The sequence below is a fragment of the Archocentrus centrarchus genome, chromosome 6, assembly GCF_007364275.1.
Source record: "Archocentrus centrarchus isolate MPI-CPG fArcCen1 chromosome 6, fArcCen1, whole genome shotgun sequence".
In the NCBI taxonomy this organism is placed as follows: domain Eukaryota; kingdom Metazoa; phylum Chordata; class Actinopteri; order Cichliformes; family Cichlidae; genus Archocentrus; species Archocentrus centrarchus.
In genome coordinates, this window is record NC_044351.1 from 22,838,138 (window position 1) to 22,855,292 (window position 17,155).

Here is a 17,155-nt window from a genome sequence, read left to right on the forward strand (position 1 = left end):
GGCTCCCTGCCTTCACCCTGATGCTTGTTAAAGCTCCATCTCTGTTCTGTCTACCTCTTCAGGTGCATTTCCATGCAGTGAAATTATCCAGGCTTTCTAATTATGCGTTGCTGCAGTGTATGAGTTTGTGCATACAGTGAATGTGGGCTGAAATGTTGATTTGCATTAACAGTTGTATAGTGTCTTTTATTCTCATCCACACACGCACCTTCATTTACATACACATATACTCATGACATGTGGTCTCTTGAATAAATATTTTAAGAACAAACAAAATGTTTACATCCTGCATTGGTTTGTTTTTTATTTTTTTGGACTTGCAGGAATTTGCCTTCAGCAAAGCCCACATAAGACATTCATGAGATGGCTGACACCCACCCACCCACCCCCCCCCCCCCCCCCCCCCCCCCCTTTAGAAGGTCAGGCTGCTGTGGAAATAAATCAGGGCAGATAAATGAGAACTTTCTGTTTGTATTGTGGCATCAAAACACAATAAGGTCAGTGTTTTTCAGTTTAGTCATTCAGGACACATAAGCTTTTGGTTTGGGTGCCGCACTGCATTTATCAGCAGAGGAGGGAGTGAAGGCTGAGAAGAAGGTAAAGAGCGCTGAGTCGAAGTCAACTTTTTTGTTTTTCTGCTTATTTGCATGCCAGTTTTAATAAAGCGAATACATAAATAATTTTCCAGGGCAGTGGCAGTGTCACATTTACAAGGTGCCACCTGTCATGTGAGCCAGGATGCAGGTTTAGGGGAGGGGCAGCAGGATGGCACAAGAGGCGGGGAGTAGCGGAGGCACCAGGCGGTCTGATTGGCTCACCATCTGTCTCTGGGACCTAGCAGATGTCTGAGTAGAAAGACCAATCTCTGTTTGCTTCCAAGTTCACTTTCTCTCCCTTTGCGTGTGTGTCTGCTGCTGTGAATGTGACTGCAGTGGGTTATGGGTGTGTGTGTGTGTGTGTGTGTGTGTGTGTGTGTGTGTGTGTGTGTAACTGCATGCATGCGTCTGACATTTCACACTCTGGTTGACACAGGTCCCAGAGGGGCTGATTGTCTTCCATATGGAGTGAGTTAACAGAGAACAGGGTCTTGTCATAATGAAGAGCTGCCCTGTTAGCAGCACTTACAAGGTAGCCACGGAGAGAAAATGTGACAGGTGTGTCACTTTGCACATGTATAACAAAGAGACTCACCTTATGCAAGGTTAACTTGGAGAATACTTTACTGATTTCTTTTTACTGCACCAAAAACTAAAAAAAAAAACAATGCCCTTTACACTTGAAGAGCCATTTGCAGAAACTAGTATATACAGTGTCTTCATCTGGGTCAAACCATAAACTTTATTATTATTATGGAAAGTGAGCTAAATGGCCTAATTTAATAAAGAAATAACCCTGAAGAAGTCAGGGTTTAGAGTTACTATAGAATAATAAGGGTTGATTGGCAGGACACAGATCAAATTGCAATAATTTCTAATTTTGATTAGCTCCATTTTAGTGCTCAGCAGCCAGGTTTATCTCATCCACAGGGCTCAAATACTGCTCTTCTCTCTGTTGCTGCCGTGACGCATTGGCCCTGGCAATATTGGAAACTGAGATAATGGTCAGCCTTTTGCAAAGATAAAGTCAGCATTTAAAGGATTAAGAGGTGACAGCGGAGTGAGTCGCAGGTTTGTCATCCAGGAGACTGTGGATTGCGTTCTGTTTGGACCATTATCTGTTTTGCTACGTCTTCACTCACTTGCAGCTTTTTGCTTTATTTATATTTTTTCCTCGCTGGTTCGGTTTAGACACCAAAAACATCTGGGTTACACTTGGGAAAAGATTTTAAAAGTTTTAAATGCCTCTACACCACATTAACACTGCACATTGTAAAATGATGCTTGCCTGGTGTGCTTAAATGTGTTGCCAAAGTTTGTGTGGAATGAAACAGTTAATGCCCCACAGTCTCTTTAACAGACCAACCTTTATTTTTTGACTTTTCCAGCTCTTAAATTTTTCTCTTTTAATTTCAGAGTGTCTTAATTTTTTTCTACCGTTATCCTCTGTCCTGTCCGTCTCTTAGTGCACCTAAAAAGCATCAACAGTTTGGTGCAATAATGAGAGATTTGAAGAGTCAGTCATCATCAGTGGCCAGAAATATCTGTTTGTGTTTGTTGAATTTTAAATGTGGCTTATGTCATCTGAAAATATGCAAATTACTGTCCTATATAATCACACACATTCAAAGCACATGCTCTAAGAAGACTACAAGATGTTTTTGTGTGTTTATAACAAAATGGTTTAATTTAGCTTCTCAGAAAAGAAGCAGTGAAACCAGGAGCGCTCTAGAAAATCAACAACATCCTGTTTTCTGCAGGAAACAGTAGACTTTCTGAGAACTGTGTGTTAGCGTGTGGTTAAAAACTGAGAAATTCTTTGCCTTGTCAGTACCACTTAAAACTAATATTTATCTATGCCTGAGTTTTTTTTTTTTTAAATATGCCACTAAAAAGCACATGTAATTGAATCAGCACAGCCCATGAGACTGACTTTGCAGTGTCTTTCTGTTTAGTCTCTCACTTCCACAGAAGTATGACCTTGGTTGTCCTAGCAACTGCTATCTTATCCAACACTTTTAGAAAAGATCTTTAAGATCTCAGATTAATGTTCATAGAAGGCATTCATGATGAGCAATAGTAGTGTTTTCTCAAAAACTGTTAGCTTTAGGATCATGTACATGTTTTATGTCAAGGCCTATATTAATTACCACCCACACACAGTTGTTTCAGTTATAAGAAAAAAATTCTGTGGGATTGAGTGTGACAGAAAACAAGACAAATATAATAATACGGATAAAATGTGCCTAAAGTTTATGGATGCAGCAGTGTAATAACATATGGGTTGTGTATAGCGATTTATTTCAGTGGAGTTCATTATGCTGCAATCAGTGTGCCCTTGAAAATGGGAAACTGAAACTCGAAATGACGTCATTTCTTCCCACCATGCGTTTATAGCATTGTGTAGCAATTACTGCGACCAGATTTGCTTTGTTGGTTTTCTGTGAATAACAAATGTTATTCATGATTCAATTAAGAGAAGGAACAGAAAAGGTATACAAAAGCAGAAAGTGCAACTTTTATGCGTCAGCTTCCTGTGTGGAGACTGTAAATTACAGAACTAGTTGTTGAGAAATATTACTAGAAGAGCAAAGAGCCTTGCAGCAACAAAATTAATCAAGGCAGTGTTAAGGAGTTTCATTTATAAGTGACAAAATATATAATCAAAGCCTTATGACCCTTAGAAACCCCATGATTTAGGTGTGATGTTCAGTTATCATTTTCTTTTATCCTTACAAAAAGTGTGTGTGTGTGTGTGTGTGTGTGTGTGTGTGTGTGTGTGTGTGTGTGTGTGTGTGTGTGTGTGTGTGTGTGTGTGTGTGTGTGTGTGTGTGTGTGTGATTCCTAAACAGCCATACTTTTTTTAAACCCATTGAATTAATGTTGAAAGTCAAAGTCTGCACTCCAATCACATCTTTGTGATTGATTTAAAATCCACTGTGGTGGTTTAAACAGGCAAAATTACAAAGATTGTCTCATTGTCCAAACACTTATGGACCTGGATCTATTTTACAGTTAATTCTTTATGGGTTTGGGATAAAATGAAAATGATGAAACAGCAGAACAGAACAAAAGAAAGAGCCCATGTGCTATAAACTCTTCATTTTTCTGCCTCTAGAGGGAGATAAAGACATGATGAAGCTTGTTTGAAAGCTTCACCTTTACTCCTCCAAACACACATTTTGTCATTGTGCCCAAATTGCTCAGTCTTTGTCTCATCTGACCATAAAACTTTTCTACAGAAGACATTGGGTTTGTCCATGGGGGTACCTGCAGGTTTCAGTTGAGCTTGAAGGTGTCAGTTTTGGTTTGGTTTGGTTTCTTTTTTTGGTCAGCACCCTCTCAGTCCATGGTGATGTAAAACTAATTTCACTGTGGACAATGACGCTGGTGTTCCAGCAGTTTTAAGTTCATGGCAGGCTTGAGCCTTGGTGGTTCCTGGCTTGTTCCCGAACATCCTGACCAATTTCCTCTCATCTGAGGGTGACAGTTTGGGTCTTCTTCCAAAACTTGGCAAAATGGTGACACATCCAAATAACTTGCACTTACAGGCAGTTGTTTGAGATGATCTTGGAATCAGCATTTGTATAGAAACGGCTCCAAGAGACCTTCCCAACTTGTGTAAATCTACAGTTCTCCTTCTTAGCTCTTCACTGAGTTCCTTGAATTAAAATTAACATTCATACTCATGATGAGTGTATGTAAACGTCAGATCACAACTATCTTTCAAAAGAATTATGACCTTTTTTGCTTTAATATTGCACCATGCTTTCAGTGCCTATTGATGTACTGCACTGTATATTTCTATTCAAGGATTTAAATACATTAGCATGTACAGTAGGAACAATGGGAATCCTTCTTATTGATGAGTTTGATGTCTTTGCATGTTTAGTGCATAGTTTTTTTTTTCACATTTTTTCTTCAATTTAATTACTGCATTTAAGACAGGAGAATGATACAGTACTGTGCAAAAGTCTTGAGCCGGCCCTTATGTCTTCATATTTTTCTTCCAAAGAGCCAGACTTTCTTGTAACTTTTTAAAAGTGATCTTGAGTACTAGTCCTCCAGACTTTCTGAACGACTTGCAAAGTTTTTCTTTGGCCAGTGGCTTTTTCACCCATTTTCAGGCCAGTCCTTGCATCTAACCATTTTCTCAGGATTTATATTCTTTGTTAAGCCACTTAACACTGGCCTGACTCATTCAAGCATAAAAAAAAGTCACCTAAATCAAGGGATGAACCAGTTTTTGTCAACATATATATTAGACAACTTAGCAAAGAGTTTAAAATTGTATCTTTAACCACTTTGTTGCCAGCAGGCTGTTGCACAAACACATCATTTGTTCCAGTTGTTTTCATTGACTCATCAAAAAATGCCAAAGATAACCAAGCTTGACAGGCATAAAATTATATTTTTGCAAAGCAATTTCCAAAGAGCTATTAGCAGAAATTTGGCATATCTCAGCATGTTGTGCAGTGTGTCCTTAAAAAAATTGAAAATTGAGGAAACTGTACAAGTGGAGGACAAATGAAGAAGTGTCGGGCTTAAAAAAAAACACTGCAGATGAACAGTTTTTGAAAAATCAGGTCCTTAGGAAATAGGAAAAGATCCAACAATGACTTGAAACATAAAATAAAATTCAAATTAGAAATGTTTAGTTCATATATACTAAGGAGGTCAGGCAAGAGGTACAAAAGTGAGTGTCTACAGCCATCTATAAAATACAGTTGAGGCTTCGTTGTGGTTTGGTGATGCATTTCAGTCAGATTTTGATCCACCATGCAATGCCATCTGGAAAGCATCTGATTGGCACTGGGTTCATGGCAGTGATCCCAAACACACTGCCAATGCAGTGAAAGCATACCTGGATAGACTAAACACAATGGAACACCATCAGTTATGGATTGGCCTCCCCAGAGCCCAGTTCTTAATAATATTAAGGGAGGTGATCTGCACTGATTTCCCATTTTCCTAGCAAAATATAAAGCAATGAGGGGTGGCTCAAGCCTTTTTGCATAGTACAGTATGTAATCAGAGTTTGGAATTAGAAACACAAATTCATCAAAAGGAATATTGGGACATGAGTTGAGCTTTTCCAGTTCTGAATGTTTTATTTAGTGAACTAGTTTTGCTATGTATGAAATTACTGTTTATCCACACACTTAAAGGTGCAACAGCCATGATGAAGAAGAAGTAATGTATTTTGTAGGTATTTCACATGTTACACCTGATCCTTGAATATCAGTGAAAAATAATATCAGTAGCATTTTATTTTTTGCCTTGAATTTTGTGAGCTTCATTATCATATCCTGTAACAGAGAAGTAATCAGTTCTAACAGTATCTTAATAAATATGAAGTCATGCTAGTGCTACATACTCTTCACAAAAAGTTTAATTATTGTCAGATCAAGATACAAGAAGACTTAAGAAATGATAGGATCTATAGCTCAGCCATATAGAGATTGAAGATCAAACTGTTAGTTGTTTTCAGTATTCATCCTATCTATTATAAATGTATTTATTACATTTCTAACATAAACAAACCAACACCAGGAAACTAAGAAAAACAAACACTAAATGAACAAAAATCTGCTTCTCCCATTCCGCATACAACAATCCACATCCCAGAGAACGAAATTCAGAAATTCACATAATTAAAAAAATCTTTGCATCAATTCAGAAAGAACAAAAAGTACATTTTTACTATATTCGTGAGCGTTCAAGCTCTTTTAATAAGGAGGACACCTTTTATTTGAATATAGGAACTGCCTGCACGGCCGATTTGCGTTTCTTCAGTAGAGGGCAGTGTTTGATTGCAGGTGGGTGATGCATCATTACTGGTACATGCAATAGTGAGTGTCTGGCCATGCTTTGGGCATGTGTGTGAGTGTACAGTGTGCGTCAGAAATATAGAAATAGGTCACATTTCTGTGGGTGTATTTGCCTGAAAAAGGATTCATCATGCGAAAAACGCAAAGCTACACACTTCCTCTGAATAAGAAAAGGCTTTTCATCAACTGCTATGAGTATTGATGACACATGAATGTAGATGATGAGCCTGGGTGAGCAAAGACTGTGTTGCTGTTAATCGCATGAAGACACACAAACACCAATTTAACCACGGTCAACTCTCCACCATGCTGTCACTCTCTGTGTATCTCTCTCTGCAAGGCTTGGCGTGCTGTCTGCAGAGAATGCTGGTTGCCCCGACAACAGTTGCTAGGAAACCGTTTTGGAATGACTTCATAGCATCGGGCATGCTCATGCCGTGGCTCACGATGAATAAAATCAATTCACTTTCCTTCTCGCCCAAATGTGCATTTAAATAAGGGGAAATATTCTTTAGCACTGATAACGCTTCATCAGCGCGCACATATGTGGTGGGCAGAAAGTGTTTTCAAATTAGCGTATGTGTGGAGGAAAAGATTCGAGGCTGCTGTGAGATGTGCTGCTGAAAAAAATGTGAATGTAGTCCAGCTGATGCCTACGTTCTTCTTATACAATGCATTTCTAATAAGCGGTACCACGGAGGCTTTTCTTTCTTCTTTTTGGTGCATAAAACTTGTAGAAATGAGACTGATTGAATATTCTCGCTCTCTTTGTCTCTCTTGCCCACACTCCCTCAATCCCGTATGTCCTTCGCCTGCAAAACCCTGCTCACATTACCCACTCCCATCCATCTTTCTCCCTCCTAATTCTCTGTCTCTCTGCAGTCGTGAGATAAGATGTTCGTCCCTCTGAGCTGCGGTGAGGTGTGAGAGAAGAGGGGTTTCCCTCTCTTCCTTTAACTACCTCCAAGGACTGCAGGCCAATGAGGGCAACCACACATAGCAAATGTATGTCTCTGTGCATGCTGGTGCAGGTTATGTTCTGTTTGCGTGTGAGCGTGTGTGAGTGTGTATATGTGTGTGTAAGGGCATATCAATGTGCAAGTGTAGCATGTTTCTAGGGATTGCTGTTTAATGAACTTTAGATTAGATGTCAGACATATTCCCTCTGGCAACAATCAACCCGGCTCTCTCAAACATGGCCAGGACCCTTGGCTCTGCGAATGGGCTCAAGTAGTTTCACACCCCAATATATAACAGTAAATCTCCACCTTGGCCATGAGTGGTGACTCCAAATAGCTACAACCAATTATACTAAAATCTTGTTAAAAGCAGACAATAACCCCTCTCAGATGTGCAGGATGTGTGTGTGTGTGTGTGTGTGTGTGTATGTGTGTGTGTGTATTTTGTTACGATATTGCTGTGTTTTGCTGGTTAAATAATTCCTCGTTTAAACCATCCACTTTGAGCAGCTCACGCCAAGTGTCTACCAAGAGCGAACATTTTAAATATTTAATTATTATAATCTAGTTAGTAGATTAGTACAGTAATTAATACTTTCTTTGGCTTAATGTTTTAATCCTTGAGATACATACCACACAGATCTGTCAATATTAACTTAATGGATTGCTTTTTTTGCCTCTCTGTAGGCTTAATGTGGATGCTGAATAAAAGTGGAAATTGAAGATTCGGGAGGCTGATACTGATTTTTCTATCCTAGGGTTATCGAGCGTAGAAGCTGTTGACTGAAATTTACACCAAAACATGTGAAAACCTGAAACAGCGGGTTCCAGTCTGTCAGTTTCTCCATCAGCCCACCCACAGTATTGACAGTGATTGTTAACAGGGACACATCTTATCTCTCCAACTCCTTCCTCAGTCGATTCTGTTGGTCTGTGTAGACAAGAAGTCCCCGTCCACCTTATGAGAGTCAGCAGCAGCTTACTCTCTTGTGGCATTGATTTAGCTGTAATGCTGTGACAGGGTCATACATTGACATATAGGTTCCTCTGTTGTCAGCTAGATGCCTGGACACTCATGGTGAATAATGAAAAATATGACTTCCATTGCTTTTCTCTTTTTCTCTTGATTAATTTGGTCATATGGATTGCTGTACCAGGTACATTTTTGATATACATGTAAAAGTCTTGAGTCACCCCTATCTCTTATATTTTGCTTCTAAGGAGCAGACATGTAATTTTTTTAAAGTGACCTTAGGGAATAGTTCTATAGCCTTTCCGAAAGTCTTGCAAGGTTTTTCTTTGTTTAGTAACTCAACATTGACCTATGAGTCATTCAAGCATAAAAAATGCACCTAACCAAAGGAATGAACCAGTGACATGTCTACACACAGACAACTTAGCAAAGAACCAGTTTTAAATTGTATCTTCAGGCGCTTTGTTACTAGCAGCCTGTTGTGAGAACACATCATTTGCTCCCATTTCTTTAGTTGAATCCATGAAAACAGACATAAAATAGGACTTTTGCACCATCAATGTGATTCCAAAAGAGCTATTAGCAGAAAGCTTGGCATGCTGTGCAGCGTATCCATAATAAATTGTGGAAATAGGGCAAGTGGAGGACAAAAGACAAAGTGACAGGCCTAAAAATTATCTACAGCAGATGAACAGTATCTGAGAGTCATGTCCTTAAGAAATAGGGGGGAAAAAATACAGCATAGATCTGACACAGGACCTGAGAGATGTATCCAGCCCTTCAGTTAATCCATTTACTGTTTGCTGAAGCCTCATCAGAAATGGTCTCAGTGGAAGGGTGGTGGTCAAGGAGTCATTCTCAAGGAAGGGAAACAGGTAGAAAAGGCTTATGTATGCCAAATTACACAAGAACTGGACTGAAAATCAGTGGCAATATGATTTGGGGCTGCATTGTCAAAACTGATGGAATTATGAATGCAGAAAAGTACCGTCAGTTTATGATCCACCATGCAGTATCATCTGGAAAGTGTCTGATTGGCATTGGCTTTATTTTTCAGCATGACAGTGAACTTTAGATTACACGTCAATGCAGTAAAAGCATACCTGGATTGGGGATCATCTTGACAGAGAGTGGAAAAAAAGCATCCAATATCCAAAGAAGAGCTTTGAATTTCCATGCATCTTTGCACATGTTTCAATAAATCACGGCACCTATGTGCCATTTTCTTTGCAAACTATAAAGAAATGTAGGGTGACTTGAGACTTCTGCACAGTCTGAAAGTTTTGTTTTTTTAAATGCTGCAGATATTCCCTTGGATGAAATACCACTATTGAATATTTTTAAAAAACAAACTAAATAACAAACTAAACAAGTGGTGTCTGGCTAAATAATCAGAAGAGCATTGGAACAGCAAGAGTGGCAGATGGGACAACAGATTAAAAGACAAAAAAGACATCAGGTTGAAGCATGAGTTGGAGTCTCTCTAAAAGAAAAATAAAAAATAAAACATCTTATGCTTCTTTTCTTGCTGTGATGTAGTTTAATTGGTAATCATTGCAATTAATTCCTTTGTTTCCCCATGAAGTTACAGCCTGTTTAGCAGCGGCAGCAGCTAATTACCTCAGCCCATTGGATGTCCGCTTTTTCGCAATGTAATTGCAGCTCTCAATAGAAACACAAACAGCCAGAAGAAAATTACACACTATTTTCACATTTATCCATGAAGTGACCCTCATATGTTCACTCAGCGCAAATACTGTTGTTTGCACCAGAAAGTGTGAAATTTACAGCAAGAATTAAACACATCAGAATATAAAAGGCACACAAGAACCACGAGGCACCAGAGCAATAAAGCTGCACACTCGGACCAAGGTGTGTCTGTTCACATCAGCGTGATGGAAAAAGTCACCAGGGATTAATTTTGGGGTTCAGCTGGGGCAAGAGGGACAGGAGTGAAGCGGAGGAGAGGAGGATAGACGAAGGGGGGATGGGGAGACAGAGGGGGTGGGGATGGGTTTCAGGAAAGTGTGCATTATTGAAATGTGTAATACCCTGTGTTGTATTGTCCCATGATTGTAATGCTTCTCACCCCCCCTATATCCCACCTATGCTATTTTTTATACCGCAGAGGTGTAAAAAGGAGTGGGAATGGCATGGGAGCCAAGACAAGGTATGTGTTTGGTGTGTGTGTGTGTGTGTGTGTGTGTGTGTGTGTGTGTGTGTGTGTGTGCGTGTGTGTGTGTGTGTGTGTGTGTGTGTGTGTGTGTAGGATTTGCTGACAGGCGAACATTCACTGTCAGCAGTAATGTGTGATGGTGATATATGGGGCTGTATGACACTGTGGTTTGGCAGGCACATGCACATCCAACCTGGTTATATAAAAAAAAAAAAATTGTCTCCCTAAAAAAATATTTTTATCCTGTCAAAAAATGAATAAATAAACAAACATGTTGTGTGTCTACCCAATATAGTAACATATATTCTTTAACAAAAACACAAATTGGGAAAAATTGCTGTGGAAATAAGAAGATTTTAGAGGTGCAAAGGTGCTCTAGATTTATGTATAAGCTTACATTTAAGTGTCTGCTGTGGGTCGGCCACGGCTCTGAGGTCAGAGGTCATCTTATTAATGCAATTTGAGCTCTTCTCTTTGCCTCCTCATAGGGACCTCTGTGGCGCTTGACAATTTTCACCTCATCATTAAACTGGTGTTGGAAAGAATCAGGGATTGTATAGTGCGTCTGCTGTAACTGTTTGTGTTTATTCATCTGTGTCTGTTTTATGTCACTGAGGCATGTGAATTTGTTGGCATGTGCTGCGATACGGTCGCACGGTGTGATGACGACGTTCTGAGTGAAGCAGTAAATTGTCTGATGTTAAGTGAACCGAGGAACGTTTTCCTGAGGGAAATCTTTTGTTTATATATGCTTTATTAATGAAATTCATAGCTATGAATGCTATACCTTTTTAATTAGATGTTAAGTAGCTCACAGATTATAAATATTGCATAAATTTCTACCTTCTGGATCCCTGAGCAATGTTTATTTATAATTTATTTATTTTTAAGTATATATTCAAGTTTGTGGTGGTGCAGTCCAGAGAACACTCTAATGCAACATCAGCCTTTGCATTAAAAATCAGTTTGACACTATCCTTGCTGTTCAAACGTATACATATGCAGGGCCACATTGCTGATCATGTCCACATTGCTGTGCTTAAATGTCTGTGCTGTGCAGGCTAAGCTGCAATCAATGCTGAACTTCGACAGCAGGTTCCAGTTTATCTGCTTTTTCATCGGTGCAGTGGATATGTGATGGTGTAGTGGTCAAAGCAGGATTTCAGCTGGTCGGCACAAATCAATCACTTGGCCATTGACTACCTGCTGCGGAGATGGAAATATACCTGAACACACACACACATATCGACACATTTAAAATCATGTTATGGAAGAGAGCGGTAGATGCTTTTGTGCAACTGAGTGTGACATGGTCAGGTGTAATGTATGGAATTATTTCTTGTTTCACCACTTTACTGCACACTGAGTGAGTGTTTATAACCTTTGTTTAGCAGGCTAATTTGATGGCTTATTAATGTAATGTTCTGAAAAATCTCACTGCTTTAAGGAGACGGCCCAATCTTGGCTTTGCCCCATTGGCTCGCTGTGTGTTTCAGAATTGCTGGTAAGATTTTACTGTTCACATTTAAAGTAGATCTGGGTCTGGCACTGAGCTACAGAAATGCTGACCCCATATGAGCCAGTTGACAGCCTTTGAGCCTCAGGTGTTCTAGGCTTAAATCTAAAGAAGACTGATTTTGCCATCAGCCTGCCTGAGGAGATACAGTAACACCCACAGAATCAGTGACTTCCTTTAAGTCAATCTGAAACACACATTTTATAGACTTGCGTTTATTTATTAATTAAATGTAAAAAAATATTTATTGTGTCGAATCATCTTTCCAATCATTTAGGATTATCCAGTTGTCTTGATTTTTGTTTTTGTTTTTTGTTATTGTTGTTGGATTTTTTTGTTGTTGATTTAACTCTATCGTAATTTTAACTTCCTCTATATTTTTCTCAATTTGTTTGGCTTTCTATATTAATTTAATTTCTCTTTTTGCTCATCTGTTACAGCACTTTGTAAAGTCTGGTCTTAAAGGTGCTAGGTATAAAATGTTATCTATACACATTAAATTATTTGTGAATTTAAAAGTGGACTGTGACATGGCAAGGATACGTTATACTGTAGATAAAGGCTAATGAGGATAAATCATGTAGTGATTAATTGAGTTAATTTGATGCTTTTTTGGTCCTATCTGGGTCAATTTAAAGAAGCAAGGATAAAAATAAGAGAGAGGGGGAGGGAGAGAAAGAGTGCTTCACTTGCACTCCAGGTATGAAGGCTTGTTGAAGTCAGTGGGCAGCCGCTGATGTCTTCTAACTGCATAGTTAGATCCAGCTGCTGTGACTGAGTAAGGCAGCAGGCACAGGAATGCACAGATTTTCATTTATTTATTTTATTTATTTGTAATAATCCCACTGCCTCTCTGTGCTCCCACCCTAACAGACATTGTTGCCATGGCAACGGTGAGATGCAACTCAGAGCAGAGGTGATTATTTGTGTTTTCGGCCATTTAAAAAGGGAAGCAATGCAGTAATGCAGTAATGCGGAAAAACAGACAAAGTCCAAGATGCGCATTCAGAAGTGCTCCTTAATCCACCTGTATTGTGTAGGTTGTTTTAAAAGGCATTTTTGTTACAAAAGAGCAAGCCAAAAGCTTTCTGTAAATGAGAAGATCACAGCATCAAAACACTATTGTAACAGCTTACAATATGCCGGATGACCTGTCACTTGCTATGAATATATACTGTGAGTTTTGGTGCAGGTGTAGCTGTGTGAGCGTGGGCATACCAGGAAAGGAGGGACAGGGTCTGTGTGTATTTTTGTGTTGAGAGGGTGACTCATGCCTTGTCTGTTAAGAGAAAAGAGGGTGATCAGGTTGCTAGGCGATTAAGAGCCACTATTGTCTGCAGGGACAATAGTGGACCCAGGAGTGCCCTCTTGCCTCTTTCTCTCTTTTGCTTTTCTTTATTTTTTTAATCCTTTTTTACACATGCTATAAATGTACATTTTGTCTGACCCCCCAGCTTGGGCGGGAACAAGGAGTTGACAGTCAGCATGAAGATCGACCAAGGGGCATTATGGGAGGATGAGGGGGGGCAAGAGAGCAACAGAGGAGGACAGATAGACGAAAGTGCAAGCAGAGAGAAAGCACTACCAGGAGAGCTGTACCATGGAGAGAGGGAAAAAAAACCTGCAATCATTTGCCACATTGAAGGGAACAAATGTAGCTGGAGGCACTGAGGGAGAGTGAGAGAGAAGGGGATAGGGAGAGAGAGAGGGAGAGAAGGGGAGAACGAAAGGCAAGGAGAGAGAGAGAGAGAGAGCGAGGGAAAGGGCAGACCTTCTGTGGACATTGCACATTAAAGCCACACCGTTTTGTATGGGAGGATCCACACCAACTGACAGGTTGGCGGAAGGAGGAAAACACTGGGAGTTTGGCACTACCCTCCTACTCCTGCTGCTTCCCTCCGCGTGTGTGTGTGTGTGTGTTTGCCTGCACACACACATACACACACACACTGGCTCTCTCTGTGAGCCTGTCAGAGCGCTGGGCTCTCTGGGTGGGTAGGGAGCTGTGTTGTAGAAGAGATGTTCGCTCTGAGGATGAGACAGCGTTTCTAACAGGATCTATTTGCGGACTGGAATAATACACTGACACTACTGAGAGGGGCCCAAGCCCACCGGAACCAACCTCATCAACTATGGAGGGACTGCTGTCTCCAATGAGGACGCGGGTAAGTCACAACGGGGATTGCAGAGCATCCCACGCACTGTTTCTTCCACAGGAATCCATCACCAGAATAGCATATAGGGAGATAGCATGCCTTGAAAGCTGCCTGATTGGTGAAATAAATCAGAGAAATAAAAAGCTGGGAGAGACTGGGAGACATACATCTCAGTTTGGTTTGTAGGTAAAAATGTCAAAGAATGTCAGAAAACTGAAATGCAGTTTCAGTTTGCATGCAGTCTGTGTGCATGTGTGTGTGTGTGTGTGTGTGTGTGTGTGTGTGTGTGTGTGTGTGTGTGTGTGTGCGCACGCGAATTAACAAGGGATTGCTTTGAAAGAATGACTCAGTGTTTTCAAAGTGGTGCCCATCTCCATTCAGTACAAACCACTGGCCTTTTGATTTAGGATAGAGAAGGAGCGGAGAAAGAGGTGCAACGGAGGAACTGTGCAGTGAATTAGATGAATATCTGAAAGTGGCCTTTCACTATTGTTCCCGTTATACATGACCTTTTGTATTAGTTACTCGTGTCCCTGTCCAGCATAGTTGAATATAGGTTGTACACTGTGCTCAGCATCTGCTGGACAGTGATTGTGTCTGAAGCACACAGAAACGGCTTATGAGAGAAGTAAATTATATGTGTCTGTCTGTGTTAGTGATTGTGCACTACTTTAGAATACATTAGGGTGTTCCTCCAGTACAATTGTGAGGACAGCAATCGAGACTGAGAGGTGTTTCATCCCTGGTTAGGTTTATATTGAGTTTGTGCTATTAAATACATGTAGTATAGCAGAGATTTATTTATTTGGGCAGAGATGTGAGTGATTTTGTGGAAGTTTCTTCACAGCCATCGATCTAACGTTAAATCAGGAGCAGGAAATAAATAACTTATTAGCCAGACCCTCTGTTACTGTTTTACCTTCTTCTCCCTTCCTGTGAGGACAAGGATGATTTAGCTAGCCACATCTCTTATACACTCCTCCCTCCCATCCCCCCTCGTACTTTATCACCAGTGGTACTGACCTATACGGCCTAAAATAAATTCCACCAGCTATACATGTGAGAATTTGCATACATTTTAATAGTCTGTTTATTCGTATTGTAACCCACAGGATTAGTTCATACGCCCCATAATGACTCCCACATAAGCCTCGATGTGTGAAGATGCTGAATGGTTTGAGACACAGGGATGACCTGATGGGGTTGTCACACATGAGTACCCCCGTCTGCTCACCTTCTCTCTCTCGCCTTAACAACTCACACTCCTTCTCTTCTTTTCTGTGGGCATTTTGACCCCTTTTTCTTTTCCAACGTGCAGGTGCATTTGCCACAATTCTGCTAGTATTTAAGCCAGCTCTTTCTTGCTTCTCCATCCTTTTTGTCTGCCCACCTGTCTATCTGTTTGTCTCCCTGTCTGTCTGCCCCTTGTCGTGTATTTGGCAGTTAATATGAGCAGTGTAATTGGTATTTGCAGATCGGCCCGTGATTTAATCCAAAGAGGAGTGTTAGCGGGCTGTTTGGAGATAGACTTGGCTTCAAAGATATGGCGTAGAATCAAGTCTGTTATATCTGTGCTGTCTGCCACCCTGGCCAGATTTGCCACAGAGCTGTTGGAATCATTTTCAATAACTAAATGACTTTTGCATTTATCTTCATCAGCCACATTGAGCTTCACATGCCCCACAGTTGATGTGTGTATCTGCTTTGGCATCAAAGTCACTTTAGTGGATTTATGAGTCGCAGCATGATGAACCGGTGCAGGAGTCTGTCAAAGTTTACGCAGCGTAATCTTGTTTTAATACACTTGCTCTCACCCTCTGAGATAAAAGGCGTATGTAGTGAAAGCAGGAATTTTGATTTGTGGCCTTCAGCTACAGGAAGGAAGACAATTAATCCCGGATATTTGTTTTTCGAAGCAGCGTAATGCCAGGATGTTTCCTAAGTAGAAATGGATCAGTCTATTCTCACAACAAATACTGCACTATACTATAGTAAATTAAAAAAAAAAAACCAGAAAATAAAAAATCTGTCCTGATACAGAGGTGCTGGAAGTATACTGTTTATGGGTTTTATTATTGCTTTTTTTGCTCCTATAAAACAGGCAAACAATTTGATTTTTTTAACCCCCTTTTTGTTTGTTTGCTTGTTTTTTTAAACTTTTTTTAAAAATAGTTAGTTCTTTCTCCATCTTACTCCAGGGATGTACAAAAGTTGATGTTCACCCCCAGATAACAGATGGAATAGCTACATTCTGTAAAAGCTGCACCATTCCTAATCCTCAGCTCACTCAAATGGGAAAATTGTGCTGAGATGGCTGTGTCAGCTATCAAGTGGCCTCTAGAAGAATTGTAGTCATTTCTCCCCAAAGCTCACATTCTCTCTACTCCAAATAAGTAGCACTCTGTTTCTTTTTTCGGATGACAGTAATGGGCACTGAAGCAGGAAAATGAAATAAAACAAGCATCAGTGAGCTGTGCATCTATGTTGTCCGTGTGTAGCTACATACAGCAGAAAAGCAGGTCAACACAAACACACAGTGCGTGCAGGATGCAGTGAGCTAAGTAATCCGGAGAGAAATCTGGAAAAAAGTAGCCAGTTTGTTATCCTCAGAGTCCATAAACTTAAAAATAAACTGCATGTATTCCTTATTATATTCTCTCTGTGTCTTTGAATGTGATCTTTTTTGAGTGGGAACAATTTTTCAGATTTCATTGCACTTAATTTCCAAACTTTTATCTCAGTTTAACTCTGCACACTATCTTCTTCTTGTTTTTTTGTAGCAATGATGAGACTTGAGGGCAGATCCAGATACTGCAGACCCTGACAAACAGAAAGATGCACTCACAGACTCCTAAAGGGAAAGATCAAGTTCCCCATAGGTTTCCCTTCTTGTGTCTAATATATGCATATAGGTCAGTAGAACAAGGAGCTCAAACTTCACAGAAATC

General features: G+C 40.1%; 1 protein-coding gene across 1 annotated transcript in view; it reads left to right on the forward strand.

Moving 5' to 3' along the window:
* Positions 1 to 14,144: 14,144 nt before the first annotated feature.
* The window catches only part of frmd4a (FERM domain containing 4A), an 82,996-nt gene continuing 79,985 nt past the window's right edge, over positions 14,145 to 17,155 (forward strand). Inside the window, exon 1 of the mRNA XM_030730854.1 lies at positions 14,145 to 14,216. Within this exon, the coding sequence (XP_030586714.1) occupies positions 14,184 to 14,216 (33 nt within the window). The 5' untranslated portion in view covers positions 14,145 to 14,183. The remainder of the gene's footprint in view (positions 14,217 to 17,155) is intronic.